The sequence below is a fragment of the Pithys albifrons genome, chromosome 20 (assembly GCF_047495875.1).
Source record: "Pithys albifrons albifrons isolate INPA30051 chromosome 20, PitAlb_v1, whole genome shotgun sequence".
In the NCBI taxonomy this organism is placed as follows: Eukaryota; Metazoa; Chordata; class Aves; order Passeriformes; family Thamnophilidae; genus Pithys; species Pithys albifrons.
In genome coordinates, this window is record NC_092477.1 from 13,453,105 (window position 1) to 13,477,940 (window position 24,836).

At 42.8% G+C, this 24,836-nt stretch overlaps 2 protein-coding genes across 2 annotated transcripts; both read left to right on the plus strand.

Moving 5' to 3' along the window:
• Positions 1–588: 588 nt before the first annotated feature.
• Positions 589–9,799, plus strand: ZBTB43 (zinc finger and BTB domain containing 43). The gene is made up of 2 exons (XM_071574433.1): positions 589–700; positions 2,879–9,799. The coding sequence occupies exon 2, from the start codon at positions 2,902–2,904 to the stop codon at positions 4,294–4,296; it is 1,395 nt and encodes a 464-aa protein (XP_071430534.1). The 5' UTR covers positions 589–700; positions 2,879–2,901; the 3' UTR covers positions 4,297–9,799.
• A 1,434-nt stretch (positions 9,800–11,233) lies between these two features.
• ZBTB34 (zinc finger and BTB domain containing 34) lies at positions 11,234–24,482 on the plus strand. Its single transcript, XM_071574409.1, has 2 exons — positions 11,234–11,320; positions 17,130–24,482. The coding sequence occupies exon 2, from the start codon at positions 17,152–17,154 to the stop codon at positions 18,649–18,651; it is 1,500 nt and encodes a 499-aa protein (XP_071430510.1). The 5' UTR covers positions 11,234–11,320; positions 17,130–17,151; the 3' UTR covers positions 18,652–24,482.
• Positions 24,483–24,836: the final 354 nt, after the last annotated feature.

Sequence of the window (24,836 nt, forward strand, 5' to 3'; positions counted from 1 at the left end):
CGGGATAGCTCGGGACAGCCCGGGACAGCTCGAGATAGCTCGGGACAGCCCGGGACAGCTCGGGACAGCTCGGGACAGCCCGGGACAGCTCGGGATAGCTCGGGACAGCTCGGGATAGCTCGGGACAGCCCGGGATAGCCCGGGACAGCTCGAGATAGCTCGGGACAGCCCGGGACAGCTCGGGACAGCTCGGGACAGCCCGGGACAGCTCGGGACAGCTCGAGACAGCTCGAGATAGCTCGGGACAGCTCGGGACAGCCCGGGACAGCTCGGGACAGCTCGGGACAGCTCGGGACAGCCCGGAACAGCTCGGGATAGCTCGGGACAGTTCGGGACAGCTCGGGACAGCTCGGGACAGCTCGGGACAGCTCGGGACAGCCCGGAACAGCTCGGGACAGCCCGGAACAGCCCAGCCCCGCTCTTCGGGCGCGGCACAGACTGCGCCGTCTCGCGGCTCCGGCAGGGGGCGCTCTGCCCCGCGGCTCCGGCAGGGGGCGCTCTGCCCCGCGGCTCCGGCAGGGGGCGCCGCCGCCGCACCGGGCACGAGCGGAGAGGAGGGTCCGTTGTCACGTGGTCGGGATCCGGAAGTGCCCGCCGGAAGAGGACGAGCTGCTTCCGCCGCGGGTAGGGCCGGGGTCGCACCGAGGGCCGGGGCCGCACCGGGCGGATCCCGCTATGCGAGAGACGCCGGGGCTCGCAGGTGAGACGCCGCCTCTCGCGGCCTGGGGAGGCCGCACTGTGGCCGGGCCCAGTCCCCGGGCCCGCGCTAGGCTGGGGTGGTGCGCGAGGCCTCCCCGCGGGTTCCGCGCGTTCCGGGCCGGGGCGGAAGGACCGGGCCGGAGGGGCCGGGGCGCGGGGGCCGCTCCGCACGGGGCGGATCGCCGAGTCCGCGCGGTGCGGGAGGCGCCGGGCCTGTGCGGGGTCGCGGTTGGAGCCGGGCCCGGCGCGGGGGCGATCGGGGGCTGAGGGTGGGAACTCCCTGCCTGCCCCTCTTGAAAGTGATGTTATTTTTGAAGCGACTGGTACGTGCTTTGTGTGTTCCGTTCAATTCTGCAGCATGGAGACTAAGTTTTTTATTTATTAGTTGAAACAGAACGACTTCGTTGTGATTTGGGGTGAACGAAATGCGGAAACAGAACAGGGTGTAGAAGGGCGAAGTGAAACCCCTTTGGAAAACTGACGTTTGGTTGATGTGTGTGTCTTTGCCAATTGAAAGTATTTTGCTTAGATTTTGCTTTCATGAGAACTTAAAATACACAAAAGTCTGCTCCCACTTGGAATTTTTTCCCTGGTGACAGGCTGAGTCCTTGCTGAAAGATGACAGTGTAGTTATACAGGGTAGTCTGTATAAGCTTTGCCAGTGTCTGTCTCTAAATTTCGGTTGAACGTCTCCTGAGGGCTTATTTTTTTATAGACAAGTATTGAAAAATAGAATCTTAAATCTGAAAATATTCTGAATGGAGGTAAGGAACTGCATCTGTATAGAAAAGTATGACTGTTTATAAAAAGTGGGCTTGATATACACAAGGCATGAGAGGCATAAGGTAGCTCAAAGTACTTAAATAATTATGTCAAGTTGTTTTAAGCAAAGTGGTAAGAAAAATTAACAATTTAACTGGCAGGCACAGAATTCTGGTGCTCCCTGGAAAAGTGTCAGTGTCTGATCTGGGCGCCTGAACTGGCCTGATGCTTTGAGGGAAGAATCTGAGGAGTGCAGAACACAGTGGGTTTAAAGGTGGTCTGCAATTATGTGAGTGGCAACGTCACAGAGTTGGACAGAGGATTCCACTTGCTGCTCTGTGGCTCTTCAGGAATCCCATTGCCTTCAATGTGGAGATTATCAAATTGAAAAATGCCACAGGTTTAGCTTACTCAAGCAGTTAATGTTGGTCTTTCATAGTTGCATTTAAATTTCTGTAGTTTCTAAGGATAATAACATGCAAATTTATCTCAAATTCAATTAAAAATGTCAAGTATGCTTTTTGCAAAGTTGTATTTCTCCTTCAGGGACTGTTAACTTTTGCAGTGAGACGTTTGGATGATGTGAGAACACAGAGCTCTTAGCTGAGGTTCTGGCGTGTCGTTGTTGCTGTTACTGACAGTCCGTTACAGGCAGGAAAAGTTCTGTACAGCAGTTTCAGTCTCCTGATTGACATTTTAAATTCTGTAAGATTTTTCTGACAGTAACATTATAATGACATCTCAATAGGCTTGAAATTAAAAATTGAATTATGGTCTTGCAACTGTACAAGCTGTTGCTGCTCCACATTCCAGTCAATAAAAGGACAGGGAAGTACCATGAGGAGGGTCATAAGCCCCATTCTCAGTGGGCTTCTGCCTGTGCTGCCACTGCCGTGGGGTGAGTCGACACAGTCACTTTTGAAAACTGCATCTGAAGTGAAATATTTCATGTGTACAATCAGTGTTTATTGGGGGAACAGGGAAGTTACTTTGTTGGGAGTTGAAATACAGAGGCTTTCATGTGCTGTTACAAACCCTGGGACATCCTGGAGTTAGAACATTATTGCTATAATTTTATGAAATAACTGGTTTGTTATCGAACACTTGTGCTTGAAAGGGTTAACCCATCCCAACTGGGTAGTGTGCTGTTTGTGCCTCCTGCTCTGGTGGATGAGTCCTCTTGGAGAGAAGAACCACAGCAAAATGTGCTGGCATAGCAAGGTGTGGCCTCGGCACGGCTTTCAGGAAGAAGAGGAGTGAGGTGGGGTGAGAGATACAAGTACAGCAGTGACATAAAGTTCCAGAAAATGTTGGGTTGAGTTCCACGTGAGTCTGTGAAAGCGTAGAAGGAAATGGGAAGGTCGGTACTTGACTCAGCAGAATTTCTGATTTTTGTTGTTGTGTTTTTTCCTTGCAGCACGACACTAAATTTGTAATGAAATGGAGTCTGGGTCAAGCTCCTTTCGAGTGGAATTTCCAGATTTTTCTAGTACCATTTTGCAGAAGTTAAACCAACAGCGCCAGCAAGGACAACTATGTGATGTCTCCATTGTGGTTCAGGGCCACCTCTTCAGAGCCCACAAAGCTGTGCTTGCAGCCAGCTCGCCTTACTTCTGTGATCAGGTTCTCCTGAAGAACAGCAGGCGAATAGTCCTGCCTGATGTGATGAACCCCAGAGTGTTTGAAAACATCCTCCTGTCCACCTACACGGGCCGGCTGGTGATGCCGGCCCCGGAGATCGTCAGCTACCTGACGGCAGCGAGTTTCCTGCAGATGTGGCACGTGGTGGATAAATGCACCGAGGTGCTCGAGGGGAACCCAACCGTTCTGTGTCAGAAGATGAACCATGGCAGTGACCACCAGTCCCCAAGCAGCAGTAGTTACAATGGCCTTGTTGAAACCTTTGAGCTTGGCTCTGGAGGACAGCCAGAATTCCACAAAGTGCAGGAACTAAGGGATGGCGAAAATGAAGAAGAGAGCTCTAAAGATGAGCTGTCGTGTCAGCTGACAGAACACGAGTACCTTCCCAGTAATTCTTCAACAGAACACGATAGACTTAGCACTGGAATGACCAGTCAGGATGGGGAAGAAGGAACTAGTGATAGTGCAGAGTACCAGTATACCCGACCAATGTATAGCAAACCCAGCATTATGTCTCACAAGCGGTGGATCCACGTGAAACCAGAAAGGTTTGAACAGGACTGTGAAGGTGTTGATAATCCTTACGACGAACACCAAGTTTCAGAATCCATGAATGCCATTCAAGCAGATCATTCTATCCAGTCTTCTGGTGTCGAAGACTTTCATATAGGTGACAAAAAGATGGAAACAGAATTCGATGAACATGCAGATGAAAGTAATTATGATGAACAGGTTGACTTCTATGGCTCGTCTATGGAAGAATTTTCTGGTGAAAGGGCAGAGGGAAATTTAAGTGCTCACAGACAGGACCTCATGATAGCAGCAAGCTATGGTGAGGGCATCGAAATGGCTGCTGGCATTAAAGAAGAAACGTCTCTCACTGGATTCTCCCATGCTGACAAGCTCTATCCTTGTCAGTGTGGAAAAAGCTTTACACACAAAAGTCAGAGAGATCGGCATATGAGCATGCACCTCGGTCTGCGACCTTATGGCTGTGGTGTCTGTGGTAAGAAATTCAAAATGAAACACCATCTTGTAGGCCATATGAAAATTCATACAGGCATCAAACCATACGAGTGTAACATCTGTGGGAAAAGATTTATGTGGCGGGACAGTTTTCATCGGCACGTGACCTCTTGTACCAAGTCCTATCAGGCTGCCAAGGCTGAGCAGAGTACTACTGAGATGAACTGAGACATTAGTGCTTACATTTGCTTAGTAGCGCAAGAAAAATAAACTAATTATGCAAATAATGTCTGGTACTTGCTATTGTATGTTCTCAAAAAACAAGTTTTAGTGATTATGCTGGTCAGGTTTTGCTTTCCTCAGTACTGCTCCAGGTGTTCGGTGTGTGAAGTGCAAATGGTTAATCTGAAAGGTACTTGCAAAATGAAGTCTGACATTGATTGTAGTCACAGCAGTATTGAGAATCCCTCATATTTCTGTCACATAGATTCACAGTAAAACTCAGCTCTAAATTGGCAAAAATCCTGAAAAAACTGAGACAAAGCAGGAATTCAGGTAGCAATACTTAATGGAAAAGAAAACTAAGATGACCAAACCAGGTTATATAATTCAAATTTTAACAAGAAAAAAACCCCTAGACTTTCACCTCAAACTGAAGACTCCAGTGTACTTCCCATGCATGGTTAGATAGTCTGTGTCATTCAGTGGCCTTTGCTGTATTGCCCAATGAAAGGCAGTGCTAAAGGTTCTTTGGCTTTCCTTTATCCGTCTTCCATTTTTTAATCTATCTTCAGTAAAACAAATGTCTAATTTCTGTTTAGAGTTTGTAAAGAACTTAAATACAGTTTATCAATATATAAACTTCGGTATATATTAAGTGTAATTTGTCCTTGCTCCTCTAGGATGTAATGCTGTATGACTCTTGACTTCATTAGATTTTAATTGCTATGTCGTGAGAGCTTCAAGAAATGTATGTAATAAGTATAAAAAAAGTAATATGTAACATTTGGAACTTACTCAAAGTAATCATATATTTAAATTGTAGTTTTCTGTTCAAATTTTTGTGGCTTACTACAGTAGCAAGTACCAAACTGGATTCATGAACTGACATTTTATTGGTAGAAAAACTTCTTTGAGAACTTTTATCTAGTTTTAGAAACCTGCCTTAGGAAAATTATGTAGTCATTGATAGGTATTTATACTTTTAATTCTTTACTCTTTGAATAGTAAGAACTATAATATAGATTCTTGGTACTAAACTACTGTGACTGGTTAGGTGTGGTCACAAGCAGAGTTGTTTACCTCTTCAAGTGAAGTTGCTTGTGGAAAAAAGTAGGAAGTAGGTGATTTTTAATGGTACTGCAGAACATGGTACCGTGGTTATGTCTGAAGTTGGGATTCTTGCTGGGAAAGTGGCACTTGTTCTTTGTTAGGACGAGGATCTGCTCCTGGGCCTCTGGTTTGTGGAGATGAATGGAGGAGTGTGTAGAGTTCTGAGATGCTGCCAGCTCTGCAGGGAGAGGGAAGGCATCAGTTGGAAAGGCAACAACAGGATTTGGGGGTTGAAAGCTTAATGCAGCCCAGTGCAAAAGCAATTAACCCTTCTTAGTAGCTTACTAAAACATAAAAAGTAAAGAGGCTTTAGAGCATACATAGACTATAATAGAGGTGATATCCAAGTACAGTGCTGATAGTACTGGAAAAATGTTAACCAGCATTGAAGGCCTAAGCCTGTCTGGCCCAAATTTCTATATTAGGCTCTGCAGTCTAATGTACTGAAACAGATGACCCTGTGTGGGCAAAACCACACAAAGATTATTACTCTTCAGATTCTTTTTTGAACTCCCAGTTACAAATTGTCTTAAGATACAACTGAACTGTATCCTGAACATGAATGTCTGCTACGAGCTGAGGGTTACTACTCAGTGGGCTGTAATTACTCTAATTTCTTTACTGGCATTCTACTTACAAACTTTAATTTTTTAAGAGGCTCTTAATTCTTAATCTTCTAATGCTTCAGATACTTTTCATATGGAATTTTGTTAAAACAGATATTCCCAAATACAGTGAACCCATTGCTGGCAATGGGCATGAGTGGTCAGCACCACTGAGTTCCTATTCTTAGCACTTAATTGAGCTCTACAAATACTACAGTGGCCACATATAACCCTTGTGGTCAAGGTACCAAAACAGGGATTTTGCTCACTAACACTGTAACCTGCTTAATGTATAGAAGCACTTTGTATTTAAACAAAAAAAACAAAAAAACAAACCATAAAAATTTATAAGTATGTTTTTTAAACTTAGAAATTATATTCCCTTTATGGTTTGTTTCCACACTGCTAGCACTGTCTTTTCTTAATATTTTTTAAAAAACTATAATGCTTGCCTGTTTACAAGAGTGTAGAGGAAAGATTTCTTGCACTCGGTGGCCCTATTTTTCCATTCTCCAAGGCCTTACCACATACAGGGTGTCATTTCTACAAGTACCATAATCACATTAGGGGGAAGGCATTAGAATCACAGAATCAGAGAATGGTTCGGGTTGGAAGGGGACCTTGAAAGTCATCTAGTTCCAATGTCCCTGGCATGGGAAGAGACACCTTCAGCACGACAGGTTGCTCAGAGCCCCATCCAGCCTGGCCTTGAACACACCCAGGGTGTTCATTTGCATACTCACTTCAAGAATGATTTTGTATATTACATTAGTTCTCAGCCCCTTTGAAAATGCCACTTTAGTTTTGCATGAAAAGGTTAAGGGTGCTTCTTCCCATTTAACCATAAAAAAGGCTGGACAGAAACACCAGTCTGAAAACCATGATCAAGCAAAAAACTGTCTGCCAAAACCCAGACCATCCTACAGAGCTGCCAGCAAACCTGTTTCTTTTACCAGCTTGGAATGACTTTTATATGGGATATTTCAAGGTTAAACATTACTTCTATTTGCAGTTAGATTACTTTGAAATAAAGCTTTAAAATAAACTGTACTGTGAGAGACACTTTAAAGGTTTTATAACAGGTCCAGTAGATAATATTATAGAACCATGTCCTTTTTTAATGACTTAGCATGCATAGTAACCTTTCAGTATTTGCCTGTTGCTGTTTTGCTCCATATTATGGCATTGTCTTGAACATCCAACAAATGTTGCTCCACTGATTTTGTAGCACTTGGCTTTCTGATGTTAACTTACATAAAACCAGTTGGTTGCAGGAAAATACTGGTATGATTGTCATGAGATCAAGGTGAGAGGATCAATGATTTTAGGGCAGCTTGAGATACATGTCTAAAATCCTTACTATTGCATGGCACAGGCAAAACAGTTCTCTTGTGTTTCCTGTGTTCGGTTTATTGCCCTTTGACAAACTTCTGATTGCCATTTCAGGTGCTGGGGAAACAGGAAAAAAATTACTTAAACACTTAAGGAAACATCTTTCCTCCCCTTCCTCAGGCTCAGCTTAAGTCTAACACCTCTCCTCTCTGCCTTTGTAGTCTCAGGTTCCCTTGTTTTCACCAAGAATTTCATTCAGCCCCTGCCCTTTCCTTCAGAGAGGTGACGGGTCACATGGGAGGTTGGGCTTGTATGCACACTGCCTTGTCTGATGCTCTTCATTTCTTAGTGGGTGTCCTCTGGTGCTCTGGGCTGGTCATGGTGACACTGGGCCACACCAGGCCACAGTCAGTTCAGGGATGCGTCTGCTCCAGCTTGAGTCTCCTGTGGGCCTCAGTTACTCAGAGGTGTACCTGCTCTGGCATGGCTTACCTGTAGGCCAAAGTCCTCTCACAGGTGAATCTCCTCAGGCACAGAGTGTGTCCTTTTGTGAGTATGTCTCTATACATGTCCTCAATGACTTCTGTAGGTATTTTTCCAAGAGCAGCTCTTCAGTTTCTCAACATGTCCCCAGGAGTATCTTCTCCAGATGTGTTTCCCTGCACATCTTGCTAGCACCTGCCACTCTTCCTTAAAAATGTTTAAGCAGAGGCACTGAACACACCTCTGGTTGACATTTGGGCATGCAGTGGATTGTCTACTTCTGTTTCAGTGCAGGCTGAACCCCTCTTGACTAGCACAGGACAGGTCAGAACCTCTGGCCATGCATCCCCCCTGCAGCCCCTTCCACTGGTTCTCTTGCAGTTGTACATAGCCAAGATACACAAAGGCTTCTGTCAAACTTTTAATCTTTGCTAATGGAGTGGTCTTGTTCAAGGTAAAAAAATTATTTCTTGTTTGTGGGGAGGAGGGAAGTGATCCATTTATATATATATAAAATATATATACACATATATAAATATATATGTGTATGTGTATGCACATGTATAAATGTATATGTGTGTGTATACATATATATATGAAAATAGGAATGCATATGTTAGCCATGGATTTCATTAATCTTCCCTTGTGCTTCATTACCTTCAATGATGTGGCTGCTCGCTGTAGTAAAGTGTCTTCTGAAAACCAGCATCACTGTGCACACAGGAGGCTTGCAGAATTTCCTGCTGCTGTGAAGCTATTCGTTGTCCTAGCAGTGGTAAGAATGCTTAATGATACTACAGCTAAGTTCCTTTGCATTCCATTTTGTAACTGAGATGTTAATTTCCCTGGAATCTGTGTAACTGCCATTCTGAAAAATTCAACTGTTGGCAGGGTTAAAATCTGCTTAGGTGTGTGTCGGAGCCTTTGGAGGGAGGAGGTTCCTATTTTACGCACCACAGTGTCTTGGGGTGTGGGGTTTTTGTTGTTAAATTTTTTAAACATTACCGTTTTTGTTTTATAGGTGAGCAGGTAGGCCCTGGAAGGTACTGTCAGTGCAGGTTTTTGTCTCAAAGCTTTTTCATCTGAGGTGTGTCTGAGGTTGAGAAACTCGTTCTGTATCATAAGCAAGATGGATGGTCAAAGGTTGATGTATTGCATTTCTCCTTATTAAAAGACTCCTTGATGTCCTTGTATAACTAAGCCTGAAAGAATGGTGGCACAACAGGGTTTGTAATCTCAACACTTTTGCTTGATGCCAGCAAGGTGACCTGTCTCTGAATTATGAGACCTACAGCAGTATATTGAGTGTTTTGCTTTAGCAGAATTAGGACCTTTCTCAAAACAACACAGGAAATTGGGGTTTTGTCATTTAGATGCTTCATGGGGTAGCTTGGCTGCTTTAGCTATTAGCTGTAAACTGTCAGTGCCCTAAGGGAAGATGCTGAAAAAGAAAATGGTATATTTTTAATGTGATTAAAATGTAAGTTCTGATTTTTGCTTGAAGCCTGTGTCTGTCAATTGCTGCTCCTTTTCTTTTATTATTCATGGGATTCCTTATTTCTTTCAGAAATGTAACTGTTTATGCAAGTGAATCTTCCTTAATGAGCTATAAGTTTTTATTCTAAACAAGTCATTTATAATAGTAAATTTGCATATCTTGATATTTTGTGAGATGTTATGCCTGTATTGCAGAGTTTGGATAGTTTTGTCTATAAATACTGCTGTCCTAATTGTACAGCATGGTTTTAATTTAATGTTACTGTTCAATATTTTCTTCTTATAGAAGAGTCCCTTGCCCCTTTTTCGTATAACATGTTTTAATAAATGTTATCTGTCAACTTTGTAAATGTTTTCTTAAGCTTGAATGAAAGGAATGCATGTCTAGTACTAGTATTTAATATTTCACTTTGCCAAAATAAGTGCTCAAACAAAAGTACAAATCCAAAAGTTGTTGATATATAACTTTATTAAATATATAAAGAAAAAGTGTACCTAGTAATGTGTCTTCTTGAAATACTGAGAGTATGCCAGCCTGGTCTAAGAAAAAATTAAACTAAAATCTGATTTATATAGAACAGAACAGTAAATTTGATGAATTTGTGGGATTGGACCCATTTCCTTGCTACTTTAGGTAATTAGTTTTCATGGTACTTCAGATTTATCAAACAGGTTTTGTTATAACACTCTTTGCAGAATCTCTGAAGTTACAATACAGAATGTACATGTCGATGGGAAAATTTCAGAACACACACACAGTAGCAGCAACTGCATGTCCCAGTAGCCTCCTGGTACATTTGAAGTAGTAGGTACAGATAATATATAGATTTTTTTTTCGTTTAAGCATGAAAGAAATTTCCTACTGGGGAAAGTATTAAAGATCAACTTTCTCTTACCTTCCTGTGAGAATTCCTCTCTCCCTGACTGACTGTAGGTACTCGTACTGAACAATTGATTTTGTCCAGCCTCCATCTGCTCGGCTCTTGTGGAACCGTCCCAGACGCTGCTGCTACCCAAGCATAAATCAGCTCACTCATTAAAAGCTTGTGCAGCTCATTCGTGGAGAAGTCAGTATTTGTGTACCAGACTCCTCAGTCTTCAGGAAATTCAAATGGAATATGGTGCAAACAAATTGATTTTCTGTTGCTGATGGTTACACTTACTGAATGCCATGTAAGAACAAGGCCAAAGTTTTCTGCCTGTTCAGAATTAATTATCTTTTACGTGAGCCAACAAATACAACCTGTGTGTGTGTTCTTTAGCTCTATTATTTGTGCCCTGGTCAGTATGTTCCCCAGGCTGCTGCTTGGTTCAATGCCTGGTTTCTGAAGACTCTGTTTTGTGTTTTATAGGGAGAGAAAGACATACCTGCAGAAGACAGAATGTGGTGTCCAAAGTTAGACCAGGTGGATATCCCAGCAGGACCTGCTGCATCAGTCGCTCTGACTTTTTATCAAGTAGTACATCAACTGTCTGGTAAAACTGAGTCGTTGCACTACCTGAACAAGTATTTGCAGGATAACAAAAACAACAACAAAAAAACCCCCCTGCATTCATGCTGAAGCGACTTGTGTGAGTCACAAGGCCAGTGTAACACAGGTGAACTTTTTAATTATTTTCTCAATAAAGGTAATTCACATCTGCGGTGAGGGATGACCCCTCACTGTATCTGTCAGTGCCCAGCGCTCTCCATCTGCACCGCGGCACTTGTCGCAGCGGCTCTACCCAATTCACGTCGGCTTCAGCCACGGCTGAGCCCTTCTGCCTCCGCGAGGCGCCGCGCCGGGAGCGCTCGGTCCGGGCAGCGCCGCAGCCCGGCAGGTCCCGGAGCGGGGGCGGGTTCCCCGCGGCCCCGCCCGCTGCCGGGGCGGCACCAGGAAGCGGAACGGCAGCCGCGGAATCAGTTCCGGGTGCGAGTGGCTGCGGGAGCGGGCGGGAAGCGGCGGTGGGAACGGGCCGGGCCGGCCGGGGCCCCGCCATGTGAGAGCCCCCGACAGCCCCAGGTGAGCGGCGGCGGCGCGAGGGGCGCTCGGCCGCGGGGCGGCCGCGGCGCTCCCGGGCGGGCCGGACCGTGCTCGGGGCAGGAGTCCCGGCACCTGCCAGGCCCCGCCGGGGAGCGGCGGCAGCGGCTCCGCCGGGGCTGCTCCCGCCCGGCCGCGCCTCGCCGGGGCCGGGGCTGTCGCGGCGGCCCGGGCGGTGTGTGCGGCGCGGCTTTGCCGGGGCGGCAGCGGGGCTGCTGTCACTGCCAGCGAGGCGGCAAATCCCCGGCCCGACGGGGACGTGGTCATTGCTGGGAGCCGCGGGACCTTCAGCTGCTGCTGTGCCCTCAGAGGAGGGGGAAAATCCCGAGAAACCCCAGGCTCTGTAGCGCAGAGATCGTTCCAAATCCCTGCAGATGTGCACGGCACGCAAAATTGGTGTTAGTCTAAACCAAATCAGACTTGAGAGTGAATTTGGAACAAGCCAGAACAATTTTAGAAACATTGATGCAGGAGAGCGTGATTGCCAGGGGAAACGAGGTGGTACAGGATTCACTGCACTGCAGTTGTGAGAGAATCCTCAACATCTGGGCCAGACTGTGCTGGTTCATCGCCCGGCCAGGGGCAGCTACAAACTCGGGTCTGTCCCAAGTAACGGGTTGGGAAAATACCATGAAAATGGCTCTTCACAGCTACTGTAATCTACTGCAAAAAGTGTTGCTGATACTTAGGAAACACTGGAGCCAGAAAGTTATGATTTCAAGGTTAAAAAAAAAAGTGGATGAATTAAAATGCACAATATTTATCTTAGTAGTAAATAATATTGTAGTAGCAGAAAGTTCAAGAGCCTGTGAAAGTTCTGGCTACATATATATCCCGAGTCTCCAAATGGAAGCTGGAGGTTTTTTATAATTTTAGTGGCTTCTCAAAGCATGCATCTTAAAGTTGTCAGATATTCAGAAAATACAACTATTCAGCATGACATAAGGAGAATATTGTGAAATTTGTGCGCAGTATTAAAGATTTTGGTCATTACTTGTAAGATCTTGCAATTTGAAGTGCATATATCACCAACATGTCCCTTTGTTTTATTTATCTGATGCAATATTTTTGTTGATATTGGAATCATAGATTCATAAAATAGTTTGAGTTGGAAGAGACCTTTTGATCTTGGCTTATCTCTAGTTTGTCTCCTAGTAACTCTTTTTCTGCATTCAGAAAAAGTTACATACCTGTAACTTCTGTTGTAGTAATTTGATTTCTAGCATCAAAATTTATAGGTAATTTCTATTGAGGTTTCTAATTGTTAGGTGAAACTTTTTTTATGCATTGATGGTTGTTTCATTTTTACTCTTTCAATGACTTCCACACAGGTAATCAGTTGTGAGGAAAACAGAGTCTAAGGGAAGAAGGTGGCCCTTGGAACTTCAGTTTCACATCTGCTTTCTTTGGATATTTGCTCATATAAGAGGCTCCCTTCCCCCCCCCCATAAAAATGCAAAATATGCAGATCCAACCATTTCCCTGCTAAGCACTGGGAATGGGTTTCCAGTGTTACTGATACTGGCACGTGTCTATGTGTGCATGTGTATGTATGTACTTACATATAAATGAATAGGTTTTATTTTGATGTTGAAATCACTCACTCTTTGAAGTGGTTTTCTGTTCATCATGTTGTGAACCTTGGTGAGGTAAAAACAAACCCTTTTAAATTTTTGTTGAACACAAGTCTGAATTAGTGAAGCTTTTCTGAACTGAGTGCCAGGGATTCCTGTGCTGCTCCCAGGCAGCCGGTGGGGTTGTGTCCCATCCCACAGCTCTGAGCTCCCTGTCCAGGCAGGGCCAGCCCGGTGGGGTTGTGTCCCATCCCACAGCTCTGAGCTCCCTGTCCAGGCAGGGCCAGCCCGGTGGGGTTGTGTCCCATCCCACAGCTCTGAGCTCCCTGTCCAGGCAGGGCCAGCCCGGTGGGGTTGTGTCCCACCCATCCCACAGCTCTGAGCTCCCTGTCCAGGCAGGGCCAGCCCGGTGGGGTTGTGTCCCATCCCACAGCTCTGAGCTCCCTGTCCAGGCAGGGCCAGCCCGTGGGGTTGTGTCCCATCCCACAGCTCTGAGCTCCCTGTCCAGGCAGGGCCAGCCCGTGGGGTTGTGTCCCATCCCACAGCTCTGAGCTCCCTGTCCAGGCAGGGCCAGCCCGGTGGGGTTGTGTCCCATCCCACAGCTCTGAGCTCCCTGTCCAGGCAGGGCCAGCCCGGTGGGGTTGTGTCCCATCCCACAGCTCTGAGCTCCCTGTCCAGGCAGGGCCAGCTGGTGGGGTTGTGTCCCATCCCACAGCTCTGAGCTCCCTGTCCAGGCAGGGCCAGCCCGTGGGGTTGTGTCCCATCCCACAGCTCTGAGCTCCCTGTCCAGGCAGGGCCAGCCCGTGGGGTTGTGTCCCATCCCACAGCTCTGAGCTCCCTGTCCAGGCAGGGCCAGCCCGTGGGGTTGTGTCCCATCCCACAGCTCTGAGCTCCCTGTCCAGGCAGGTGGTCAGTACTGTGGGTAGAGCACGGCCTCTCTGGCTGCACGGGGGGATGATGACTTTAACTGCAGTGTTCTGATAACTCCTGATGCAAGTGTGCAAGAAAAGCTTTCTAGGAAATATATTTCAGCCTGCACTAGTGGGGTTCAGTTTCTGAGGAAACTGGACGTTCTCTGCATTCTTACAAGGTGAAGTACCAAAGTTTTAAATTGTTGTGTAGTATTCACTACTCTATCAAATTCTGTATTGAAGTCTAAAATAGAAGTGAAGCAAACTGACTTTCTAAGCTGTTCTCTAATGAATAATATGCCACATGCACTGTTTGTGGCGTGCTTTCCTGCAGATAATTTGGACAGTCTGTTTCTTCTTTGATTCCAGTGGCATTTCGAAAGAAGTGAGGAAGTGATACAAAAAGCAATTCTACATACTTGCATATTGCTGCTTATATTATTCTAAGTTTGCTGTAGTTCAGATTTATCTCACTTGTGGGGAGAGTATGGAGTTTTTACACCTTCTTTTGGTTTTACTTTTTAATGGCTGCAATATTAAACTGTTTTCTGGTGGTGGGAAAGTGTACCCTGCTTTGGGGCTGGATTTGCAGTGAAGCAGCAGTGCTGTGTGGCACACTGCTTAGAGACATTCAAGGGCACTATATGTTGACTTTTAGAAGATAATTAATACTTTACTGTTATGAGAGGTATAAACTGGTAAAATATTCTATGATCTTCCCTATTTTTAAAAATTATTTAACGAAGGGTGTCTTAGAGACACCCTTCTCGCCTGGGCTATACCCAATGGCAGTTTTTCTTGGATACAGCCAGCACTAATTAGTGTGGCTGCTGAAAATCTGAAGACTAATGCAAATGCAGTCTGAAAGGAGTGATGAAGGTCTTTGCTCTAAAACTTGCGTGATCACATAGTTACATTCCTAGGTTAAAATTCTCTTGAATGATGATACATGTTTGCAGTGATGTCTTGAGTTCTCACACAGATGGTGTTGTAGATACTGACTCCTACAAAATGCAAGGGAGAAGTGCACTGTTTTATATAAATACCTGTTTATTTTCTTGCTTTTTCTCTACTCTGAGCAGTAATGTATGGAGGGAGTATATCACAGAATCCTTAAGGTTGGAAAAGACCTGCAAGGTCATTGAGTCCAACCTGTGACCAGTCACCACCTTGTAAACTAGACAAGAACACAGAGTGCCGTGGCCAGTCATTTCTTGAACACCTTCAGGGATGGGGACTCGACTGCCTCCCTGGACACCCCCTACCAATGCCTGAGCACCCTTTCCATGAAGAAATTCCTCCTGATGTCCAACCTGAACCTCCCCTGGTACAGCCTGAGGCCGTTTCCTCTTATTATGCCACTTCTTGTCTGAGAGGCATTCTTGGTGTCATGGAGCACTTTGCTTAATTTTCATTACGACCCTCCTGCCTTTTCTATGTATTCCTGTTTTCAGACATGCTGCAATAGTAATGGTTTTTAATGTGGGGTGTTTTCCCAATGATCCCTCGTTGCTGAGCTAACTTAAGAAAATGCAAGAGATCTTTTCTCATACCTTTGTGTGAGTTAAAATGAGCATAATTTGTGTCATTCACCTGTCTGTGAGAATGGTGCATCATACTCGGAAAGCAAAGGAAATTAAACCGGTGCAGACTTGGAAGCAGGAACGAATACGTTGTTGGCAGACACACAGCTTTGTGTTGTAGTTATCTGATGCTTCCCTGCTGCTACTGTGTGATGTCAGTAAAATTAAATACCTAATGCGGTTTGTCACCATCTAGTCTTGTTTCTTGGGTTTTTTTATTAAATAAGAGCTTTCATAGAATATAGTTTTGAAAGTAACTTTCTTTCAAAATCTACTGAGAAATGTCAAGTGTCTTTCACCCTGATGTTCGTAGGTTCCTTCAATGAACACTTTTGTTTGAAGATGTAGGGCAGCGATTAACTACTAGTAAATTCATTCTGTGGCCTAGATTTGCTGTATAAACCCTGGCAAATAAATGTAAAGCAGATGCAAAGAGAATTTATATGATTCTTTTACATGTGACTGGATCATCTCCTACAGAAATAGACAGGAGACTCAGCACAGAGCCCTGCTTGGACTTAGTGAAGCTGGTGTCCAGTTCTGGGCCTTCTGCCAGTTTCTTGGATACATAATAGCTTGGAGAACCTTAAACACTTTGATCTACTTTTGCAGAAAGGTTTAAGAGAGAACCTATCTGTAGGTGGGTATCCAGAGGTGGACTGAAATTTTACAGGACTTTGCCCTAACTTTACACTAACTCACAGGCAGGGGAGAAAGCTAAAGCAAGACAAAATGCATTACTTTTTAACAATGAGAGTACCCAGTGTTGCTGTAAGTTGTGTTAATTCTCACTACTCCGCAAATATTTGAGTTTGTTTGTGGCAAATAAAACTGTCATCATTCTGAACTCCTGTTCTAGATGCCTATACTGAGCCTAAATAACACTGGTTCTCTCTGCATGTGCTGAGATGCCATGGAAGGTACTGAACAGAACTTCTGTCTGAGCATTAACTTCTTTTTTTTCTTCACTTGTGCTAATTCTATAAAGAATTATAATGTGTCTAAGTTTCATTATGACTGTCTGGTTAACTGCAGAGATAATTTTTTTCTTTAGATCACACAGTGGGTGCATCCAAAGGTAATTTGTGCTTTAGAATACCTTTCTGCTTCAGTTTAATGCTACATGCCTAACCCAAAAGAGAAGAGATAAGGGAGATGTTGCAGCTTAGAGGAAGCTGTTAAAAAATTTGGGGGTTCTTATTAGCCTTTTCAAACTGTAATGATCTTCCAGGACTGTTTCAGAAAAGTTTCAGCCATAAATCATATTGTCTTGAAAGAGCTACTGGCCTGCCAGCACTGATGAGTAATTGAGCATTATTATGGTACAGTACCTGCTGAACATTATTTTGGTTAATGTTACTCGAATTTTATTATGGAGCTGTTAACTTGATCCTGTATACGAGTAAAATAAAACTTTCTTGTGTATGGGAATATAATCTATAGATCACTTTTACTTTCCACATAGTGACATTTGGAATCTCTGTGAATAAATAAGATTGTTCTTCTTCTGGCCATTATTCACCAATAAAACATGTTGCAGAGGCATAATTCAAATTACAGAAATGTAAGAAACGCAGGGATTAAAACTCTACTTTTTTATTATTTTGTTGTAACGCACCTTTAACTGATCAGTGAGGTGATTTAACTTAAACATTTGCAAGCATTTATTTTTTGCATGGAAAACTCTGTATTTGTTCTCAGTTGTAAATCTTTTTTTTTTCAGATTACTCTTTCCATCAGTAGAAATGGACAGCAGCAGTTTCATTCAGTTTGATGTGCCCGAGTACAGCAACACTGTTCTGAGCCAGCTGAACGAACTCCGCCTGCAAGGGAAGCTCTGTGACATAATCGTGCACATCCAGGGGCAACCATTCCGTGCCCACAAGGCTGTGTTAGCTGCCAGCTCTCCGTATTTCCGAGACCATTCAGCACTGAGCACCATGAGTGGCTTATCCATATCAGTAATTAAAAATCCCAACGTTTTTGAGCAGTTGCTTTCTTTCTGTTACACTGGAAGGATGTCTTTGCAGCTGAAGGACGTTGTCAGCTTTCTGACTGCAGCCAGCTTCCTGCAGATGCAGTGTGTCATCGACAAGTGCACACAGATCCTGGAGAGTATCCATTCAAAGATCACTGTTGGTGATGTTGATTCTGTCACTGTTGGTGCTGAAGACAATTCAGAGAACCGCAATGGCGTTAAAGACAGCAGCTATTTTGCCAACCCTATTGACATCTCTCCTCCCTATTGCTCTCAGGTGCGACAGCCAACAGCAGGCAGCGATCTGCGGATGGAAACTACGCCGGGCAAAACTCTTCGCAGCCGTCTGCAAGAAGAAGGACATTCAGACCGAGGAAGCAGCGGGAGTATCTCTGAATACGAGATTCAGATTGAAGGTGATCATGAGCAAGGCGACCTGATAGTAAGGGAAGGTCAGATTGCAGAGGTGAAAGTTAAAATGGAAAAGTCTGACAGGCCAAGCTGCTCTGACAGCTCTTCCCTTGGGGATGATGGATATCACACTGAAATGGTGGACGGAGAGCAGGTGGTGGCAGTAAATGTTGGTTCCTATGGGTCTGTCTTACAACATGTTTATTCATTTACCCATGCCTCATCCCAGGCTACAGGTGTGTCAGAAACCTTTGGGAGCCTGAGCAATACGAGTCCTTCAAGGTCAATGCTGAGCTGTTTCAGAGGGGGTCGTGCACGCCAAAAACGAGTACCTACGGGTCACTTGCATAGTGATGTCCAGGGCTTGGTGCAAGGGGCTGACAGTGAATCTGTGGTGAGTAATCCAGCATATGAAAATAGTCCACGGGAAAGAAATGCAAGAGGTCAATGGTATCCATACAATGAGAGGCTAATTTGTATTTACTGTGGGAAGTCTTTCAACCAGAAAGGGAGCCTTGATCGACACATGCGATTGCACATGGGAATAACTCCTTTTGTGTGCAAGTTTTGTGGAAAGAAATACACCCGTAAGGACCAACTTGAGTATCATATTCGTGGTCACACAGATGATAAACCCTTTCGCTGTGAGATCTGTGGAAAATGCTTTCCTTTCCAGGGTACACTAAACCAGCACTTGAGAAAAAATCACCCTGGGGTAACAGAAGTGAGGAACAGGGTCGAGTCTCCAGACAGAACAGAAGTGTTTGTGGAACAGAAAGGAGATAATAATGCTTCAGCTTCTGAAGCCATGGATTCTAGTGTGGAAGTTCATGCAATGTCTAACACATCTGATTAAAATACTACATTCTAAGTGCAACACAAAGAAGCACACTACTAATGTATTTTTTAACTATTTTATTCATTTAATAATCTTCAGTGTAAGTGTAACAGCCTTTAAATTTTTCTGACCTTCTGGAATCAGTTAGAAACGGTTTCTGGAGAAGACTACACAGCTAGTCTTTGTTTTTGAAGGAGGCTGAGTTGTTTGGGGTTTGTTTTTTACTTTTGAAGATGCTCAGAATATAAAGACTCTGCTGGGGAAAGGATAGGAAGAGTCTGCTGAAGTGTCCCTATTGATTGATCTGGCAAGACACAAACTCCAGTGGAGAAAGATATTAAAATAAGATTGGCAGCTTTGCTGGATGCTCCAAGAAGCTGTAAGTTCCCTTATTTTGTGAAATCCTGTTGCTGGTAATGAGTTACACAGCACTGGGGAGAGGGAATATCATACCTTTGCTTCCTCTCGTGTCACAGTGAAATCTGTGTTCTTACTAACTGATTTTGGTAGTGAGTCTGTTTATATATATAAATTTGCTTTATATATATAAAATGCTTTCACTTTTCCTATTCTGGTTGAGGTGAATGTAAAAGTATGTCAAGGCTGATACCATATACCACTCTTTCAATTGCTAGGACTCATCTTTGCTTGGGGTTTAGGACTTTGGACTTTGGGAGGATGGTTTTGGTTTTAAAGGAATGTTGTTTGGTTTTCAGTTTATTAAAATATTATTTTGTGTGCAAAAGTGAGCAAAGTGAATTACCTTGTTTTAATAGCTTTGCTTTATAACATATGTAAACCAAATGCCATAAATCTATTAAATTATGGTTAAATTGTTGAGGGATTTTGTTAGTTGTCTAGAATGCAAGCTGGACAACCTGTGGTGCTGAACTTTTTATATATATAGACATAGATATATCTATATATCTATATATATCTATATATATATCTATATATATATATGAAAAAAAGAAAAATATTAGCAAACCTAAAAGTAGCATTGTGGTTTAAAATGTGTTTTGACTGGCCTCAGAATCTACCTTCATTTCGTACTGTAGAACCAGACCAGGTAATTAAATTTAACTTCATCGCTCTTCACGGTTGGTTAAAACCAGAGAGAGATGTAGTTTAAACCACAGTATTTCCAAGCAGTATTTTAATAGCTCTCTTCACAGAGAACTGTTTTCAGGTGCACGTTGACTTCCTACTTAAAGCTCCAAGTGATATGCCAGCACTTGGAATTTGTACTTTTTTTTGTATAAAAAAACAAATACTCTACGGGAATATTGAGCAATATATCTGTTATGTAGTGTGAGTATTACAGAGTTGCTATGGCTTCTCTGCTATTTTCAGTGATTGTTTTCTGCATAAAGGAGCTACCAACAACTTTAAAAATACTCTAAATCTTTTTATTTCACCAAATATATGTTTTTAATATGGTGCTAACTTCATCATTTAGGTCAGTATAACATAGAAAATGTGAAACACAATAGTAAGTTACGCAGAAAAAAAAAAAGCCCCTACCCTACACAAACCACCCCCCAAAAAACTCAAACACAAACAAACAAAAAAACACACCACAAAAATCAACAGCTTAAGAGACCTCAAAAGCATGGACTGGCAAACACTACTGTGTAACATTCTACCTGAATTCTACCTGAATTAATCATTAAATTCATCACATACTTCTTTAAAATACAGGTTTTGTATTATTGGGTCTTATGTTTGTTTAGCTGATATTGAAAATACATCTGTGAACATGCTGTTTAACTCCTGTAATTTAGAAAATAAAAGGTCATTTCTAAATTACAGGAAAGCTAAAAGGTAGGTTTGCTATGTTGTAAAGCTTTTTGACCGCTGTGAAGTTGGGACTTATTTGTGCAGTAGCTTTATTAAATACACTAGTTCTTAATATTGTGACAGCCTGCAATAAGAATTAATTTCACAAAATGTGGATTAACAGTGTAACCCTCGCCTGCTCCATTGGAGCAGTTTCAGTTAAATTGGGTACATCATTTTCCTGTTTGTCCCAAAACTGCCTAAATGAAGAGGCAGAGAGTGTGGAGATGTTACTGTCCTTGAAGCAAGAGAACTTCTGCTTCCAGTAAGGGAAGACACAGTCTGTGTCTAGGGCAGGTAGTCTGTGTGTTTACCCACCTAAAAACATGTTGGTGTTTCTGATACCGTTTTTTCCCTAAATGTTTGTTTTAAGCAATTAAATGCAAAAAAAAAAAAAGTGTGTTTTCATAAATTAAGTTTGAGACATGCAAAATCCAAGAAATGTACAGTTATTTTTAACCCTTTATCTTGAACCTGTGCTGTGGTGCCTTTGGTGTGACTTTTTCCCTGGAAGAATGAGCTGAGGATAGCAGGATATGGGTACAAATTTTATATTTCTTGAATTTCTCTGTGTCACAATCTTAACATTATTTCAATCTAGTTCTTTGTATTTGTAAATGTATTAAAATGGTTTGAGTTTACCAAAGAGTGACTTATCCAAAATTGTCTCAGACAAAAGCAAACAAAACACCATCTCGTTGATTGTACAGGTTCAGGTTCAAACCATTGTAAGGGACTGTTAAGGGGCAGGAGATGATCCATTTTTATCCAAGCCCATGATCCAGCAGCGTGCGAGTCCTGCTGGCCCTTCTTGTGCCCGTGCCCTCCCTGATTCCCAAGCATTCCTGATTCCCAAGCCATAGCCCAGCTCTGCCCGGCCTGCCGGGCTCTGCTGAACACCAACAGCACCCCTGGCAGCAGCAGTTCCATTGTGCCTTGTCACACAACGGGGTGCCAGGATCAGCACTGGCACAGACATGAGACGGGACCTGAGGAATTCCTGTCCCCAGCCCCCCCAGCAGGAGGCTGGGACACTTCAGCAGCCGTGGAAGCGCGGTAGTGTCTCGTGTCTGTCCAGTGCTCAGCACAGAGCTGTTACACATTTCATTTACAATAAATGCAGAAGTCAATAATATATGTGAAGAAATATTTGACAGCAGAATAAATGGTGAAATTACATAGGCTGGTTCATAATTGAGTCTCTTCTTAATCTACCTGTTTAATTCTAGACAAATGTGAAGGCAGTGACAGTGTCCTTTCCTCTAGATGCTTAACCTGTTTTGACAAACTGTGAAAATAGAGAATTTTATACTTCGAGAATGTTTGTGAGTTTAAACTGTTATAGTTTTCTTCCGCATTATCTTCCATATAATTTCTTTTAAACTTGTAAATACACTTAGAAGATAGCTTTGTAAATACTTACAGTATATTAGAAGTTCAGTTTGGTCGCTAAGGCCTCAGGATTGGCTCTGCTTTCTTAGTGTGAAATCTTTCTGTAGCATAAAGGATACTGTCAGTTCACTGTCAGCAGGGTAGACTGTAGGCCTAATTTGAGAGTTTTAATGCAGTCTTCCCCAGCATAAATTCATGGTTTATGCTGAAGTCTTTGGTTTACTTTCAGAAAAAACAATGAGGCCTTTTAATATGTTTAGGCTGAATTATGGGAAGAACAACAGGAAAAAAATCAAGGGCTGGGAAAATATTGAATGAGCTTTACCTTTAAATATATATATTATTTGAATTTTTGTATTAGTTTACTGTGATTCTTTTATTGTCATTTTTCTAAACAGGTTTCACGTGAAACCAATGAAAGGGACTCAAATATGCAACACCTAATCTATTTTCCAAGGGAATTTTACCCTTGAATGGTGCTTTTTGACTGGTCAGGGTTATTTATTAAATTTTATATTTGAAAGTATTTGGGGAATTATGTAAATTCTTTATATGAATCTCTTTATTTCATGAACTGTAAATTTCATACTACTCAGTGATTGAATTGGAAGTTTAGTGAAGTCATTCAAAATGTTCAAGTTTATAATCTGTGTGCATTTTCCATATATTTTAACAAGTGCCAGAATAGTTGTATGTAATATTGTAGATTTAATACTACTTGCACATCCCTGTGACAGCATTAAGTTACACAAGTTTACATTTAAAAAAAAAAAGCTAAACAAACAAGTAAGCCTGGGACATGAGTTCCTGTGCTCCTTCAGGGGCTGTGAAGCCACGAGTCACTGACTGGGCAGGTTTGCTGCCGCTGCCGTCGCTCACTCAGCCGTGGCACACCCAGAACTGCTGACTCGCCCATTCCCACAGGGACTCAGCCTTTGGACTCTACTGCAAGCCTCTGGGTGTAGGTCTGGTTAGAGGCAGAGCTCTTGCACGATTTTAACAGTGTTTGTTTCTGACTGAAAATTTGTATTTTTAAAGAACTTTTATTTGTATGGTTGTTTTTCATGATAATTAATTGAACAGTTTGAATGACTTGACTTGGTGTCATTATCTTGCAATACAAACCGGGAACCTCACACCTTGCACTTCATCACCACGTGAAGTAAATGAAGCTCACTCAGCTGATGCTGCAACATCTAGTAACTTGCCATTAAGGATTATTTTATAGCATGAACTTTAAAGTATTTATTCAAATGATATTTTACTCTTGTATTCACTTTGGGTTTAGATTTGTGACATGAATATTTCCGTGCTGCTTTATTTTGTTCTGATGAATTTGTTTCTTGCTTGTAAATTGCTTTTTTTATGGTATAAAGTCAATCAGAATTGCTGTTTGTAAATTAAAATGCTTCTAGAGCAAATTTGTGGTATCAGTGTCTACATTTAATTACCTAATCACTTAGGGGCTTGCATTTTAGGTGCTATTCCTGAAGGGTGATAGAAAGTTGCATTTTAATACTCATGTACCAAGTAGGAATCAAAAGTCTTTAGAGCCAAACTACTCTTGAAGTTTCTCTTTTTTGCCAGCATTAATTGTTTCAGTTGTGAATGGATGATACTTGAGTTTTGTACTTTTATGAAGGCTCATACTTCGTCCACCACCAAACTGAGCTTTTTTTCTAGTTAGACAAGAACTATGTGCATAGGATCTAATAACACTCAGTGGGCACAAGACATCTCCCTTTCTCCCAAATACCTGAAGTTCTGGCATCAGAAAAAAGAGTGAATATTATCAGGGAAGATCTTCTGTATGATGGAGTGCAACAGAAAGCTTATGAAGGCAGAGCTCTGGAAAAATGTCGATCTGTACTATAAATGAGACCCTGGTTCAAGACACATGTTCTGATACGGCTTCAGAAGGCTCGTACTGTATAAAACAAAGGACAGCAGATCTAGGCAGGAGAGGAAAGATTAAAAGGGTTTTGGAAAGAGCACCCAGAGTGGACGTTTTCCTGTCATTAAAACGAAGGAGGGTTCTCAAGGATGGTGTTTTCAGGCAATTCTGTAATGTGCATCAGTATGAGGCAGTATCAGAGAAATTATAAAAATGCTTGTTTGAAAACATAGAAAGTAGACAAAGGACAGTGACCCTGGCTAGGTATAAGGGAGATGCAAGGATAAGAAAACAGACATATTGAGAATTAATGGAAAAAAGTGAAGACACACAATTGCTTCTGGAAGAGAAAAACTTGGGAAAACAATGAAGGGACATCAGCAAAGCAGCAAGATTAGAAAACTCTCATTGTTCAACGATTCAAAACTTGCCAGTCTATTCACAGAACGCTGGAATGATGATGTTACAGTCCAGTTTTCACATGGTGTAACACAGTGTCTCTCACTTCAAGAGCCATTCATAACACACCATAAGAGTTCACGGTGTCTGACTAGTCTTTCTGAAGACTGGTTTCTCTCTGTATAGTGAGGAAAATCTGGTATGAAGTCAGGGACTTCTGCTGTTCTCAGGTGGGAGATGACATAGGTCACTTGCCTGTGCAAACTAACTGGCAGTTTCAAAGAACCCCTTTGCCAGTTTTGTCCACATGAAGATGTGGAAATAAGGGAAATTTATGGTGATGTGTATCAGATTATTTTAAGATTTAAAAAATATCTCCAATAAAACACCTCTGATGTGCTTTGCACTTAACACTTAGAAATTATTCAGTTTTTCTTTAACTCCCTTTCTAGCTACCCCAGTAATGCATTTTTGTTGCATGGGATTTCAACTTTGTCTAGTTCTGTCTACAGATACACCAATGACCTTGGGTAGTTCGTATTTGTAAAGTTGCAATCCATGGCAATAATTACAGTGTCACAGTACAGTATGTGTGGTTAAACTTCAACTTATCTGCTTGTTTAGAGTTTGTCCCTAATAATGTAGATAGTACTTCAGGTTATTTCAGCAGAGATGCTCA

Bases quoted from the DNA above. Each gene is read 5' to 3' on its own strand.
- ZBTB43 (XM_071574433.1), top strand. From the start codon at position 2,902: ATGGAGTCTGGGTCAAGCTCCTTTCGAGTGGAATTTCCAGATTTTTCT.
- ZBTB34 (XM_071574409.1), top strand. From the start codon at position 17,152: ATGGACAGCAGCAGTTTCATTCAGTTTGATGTGCCCGAGTACAGCAAC.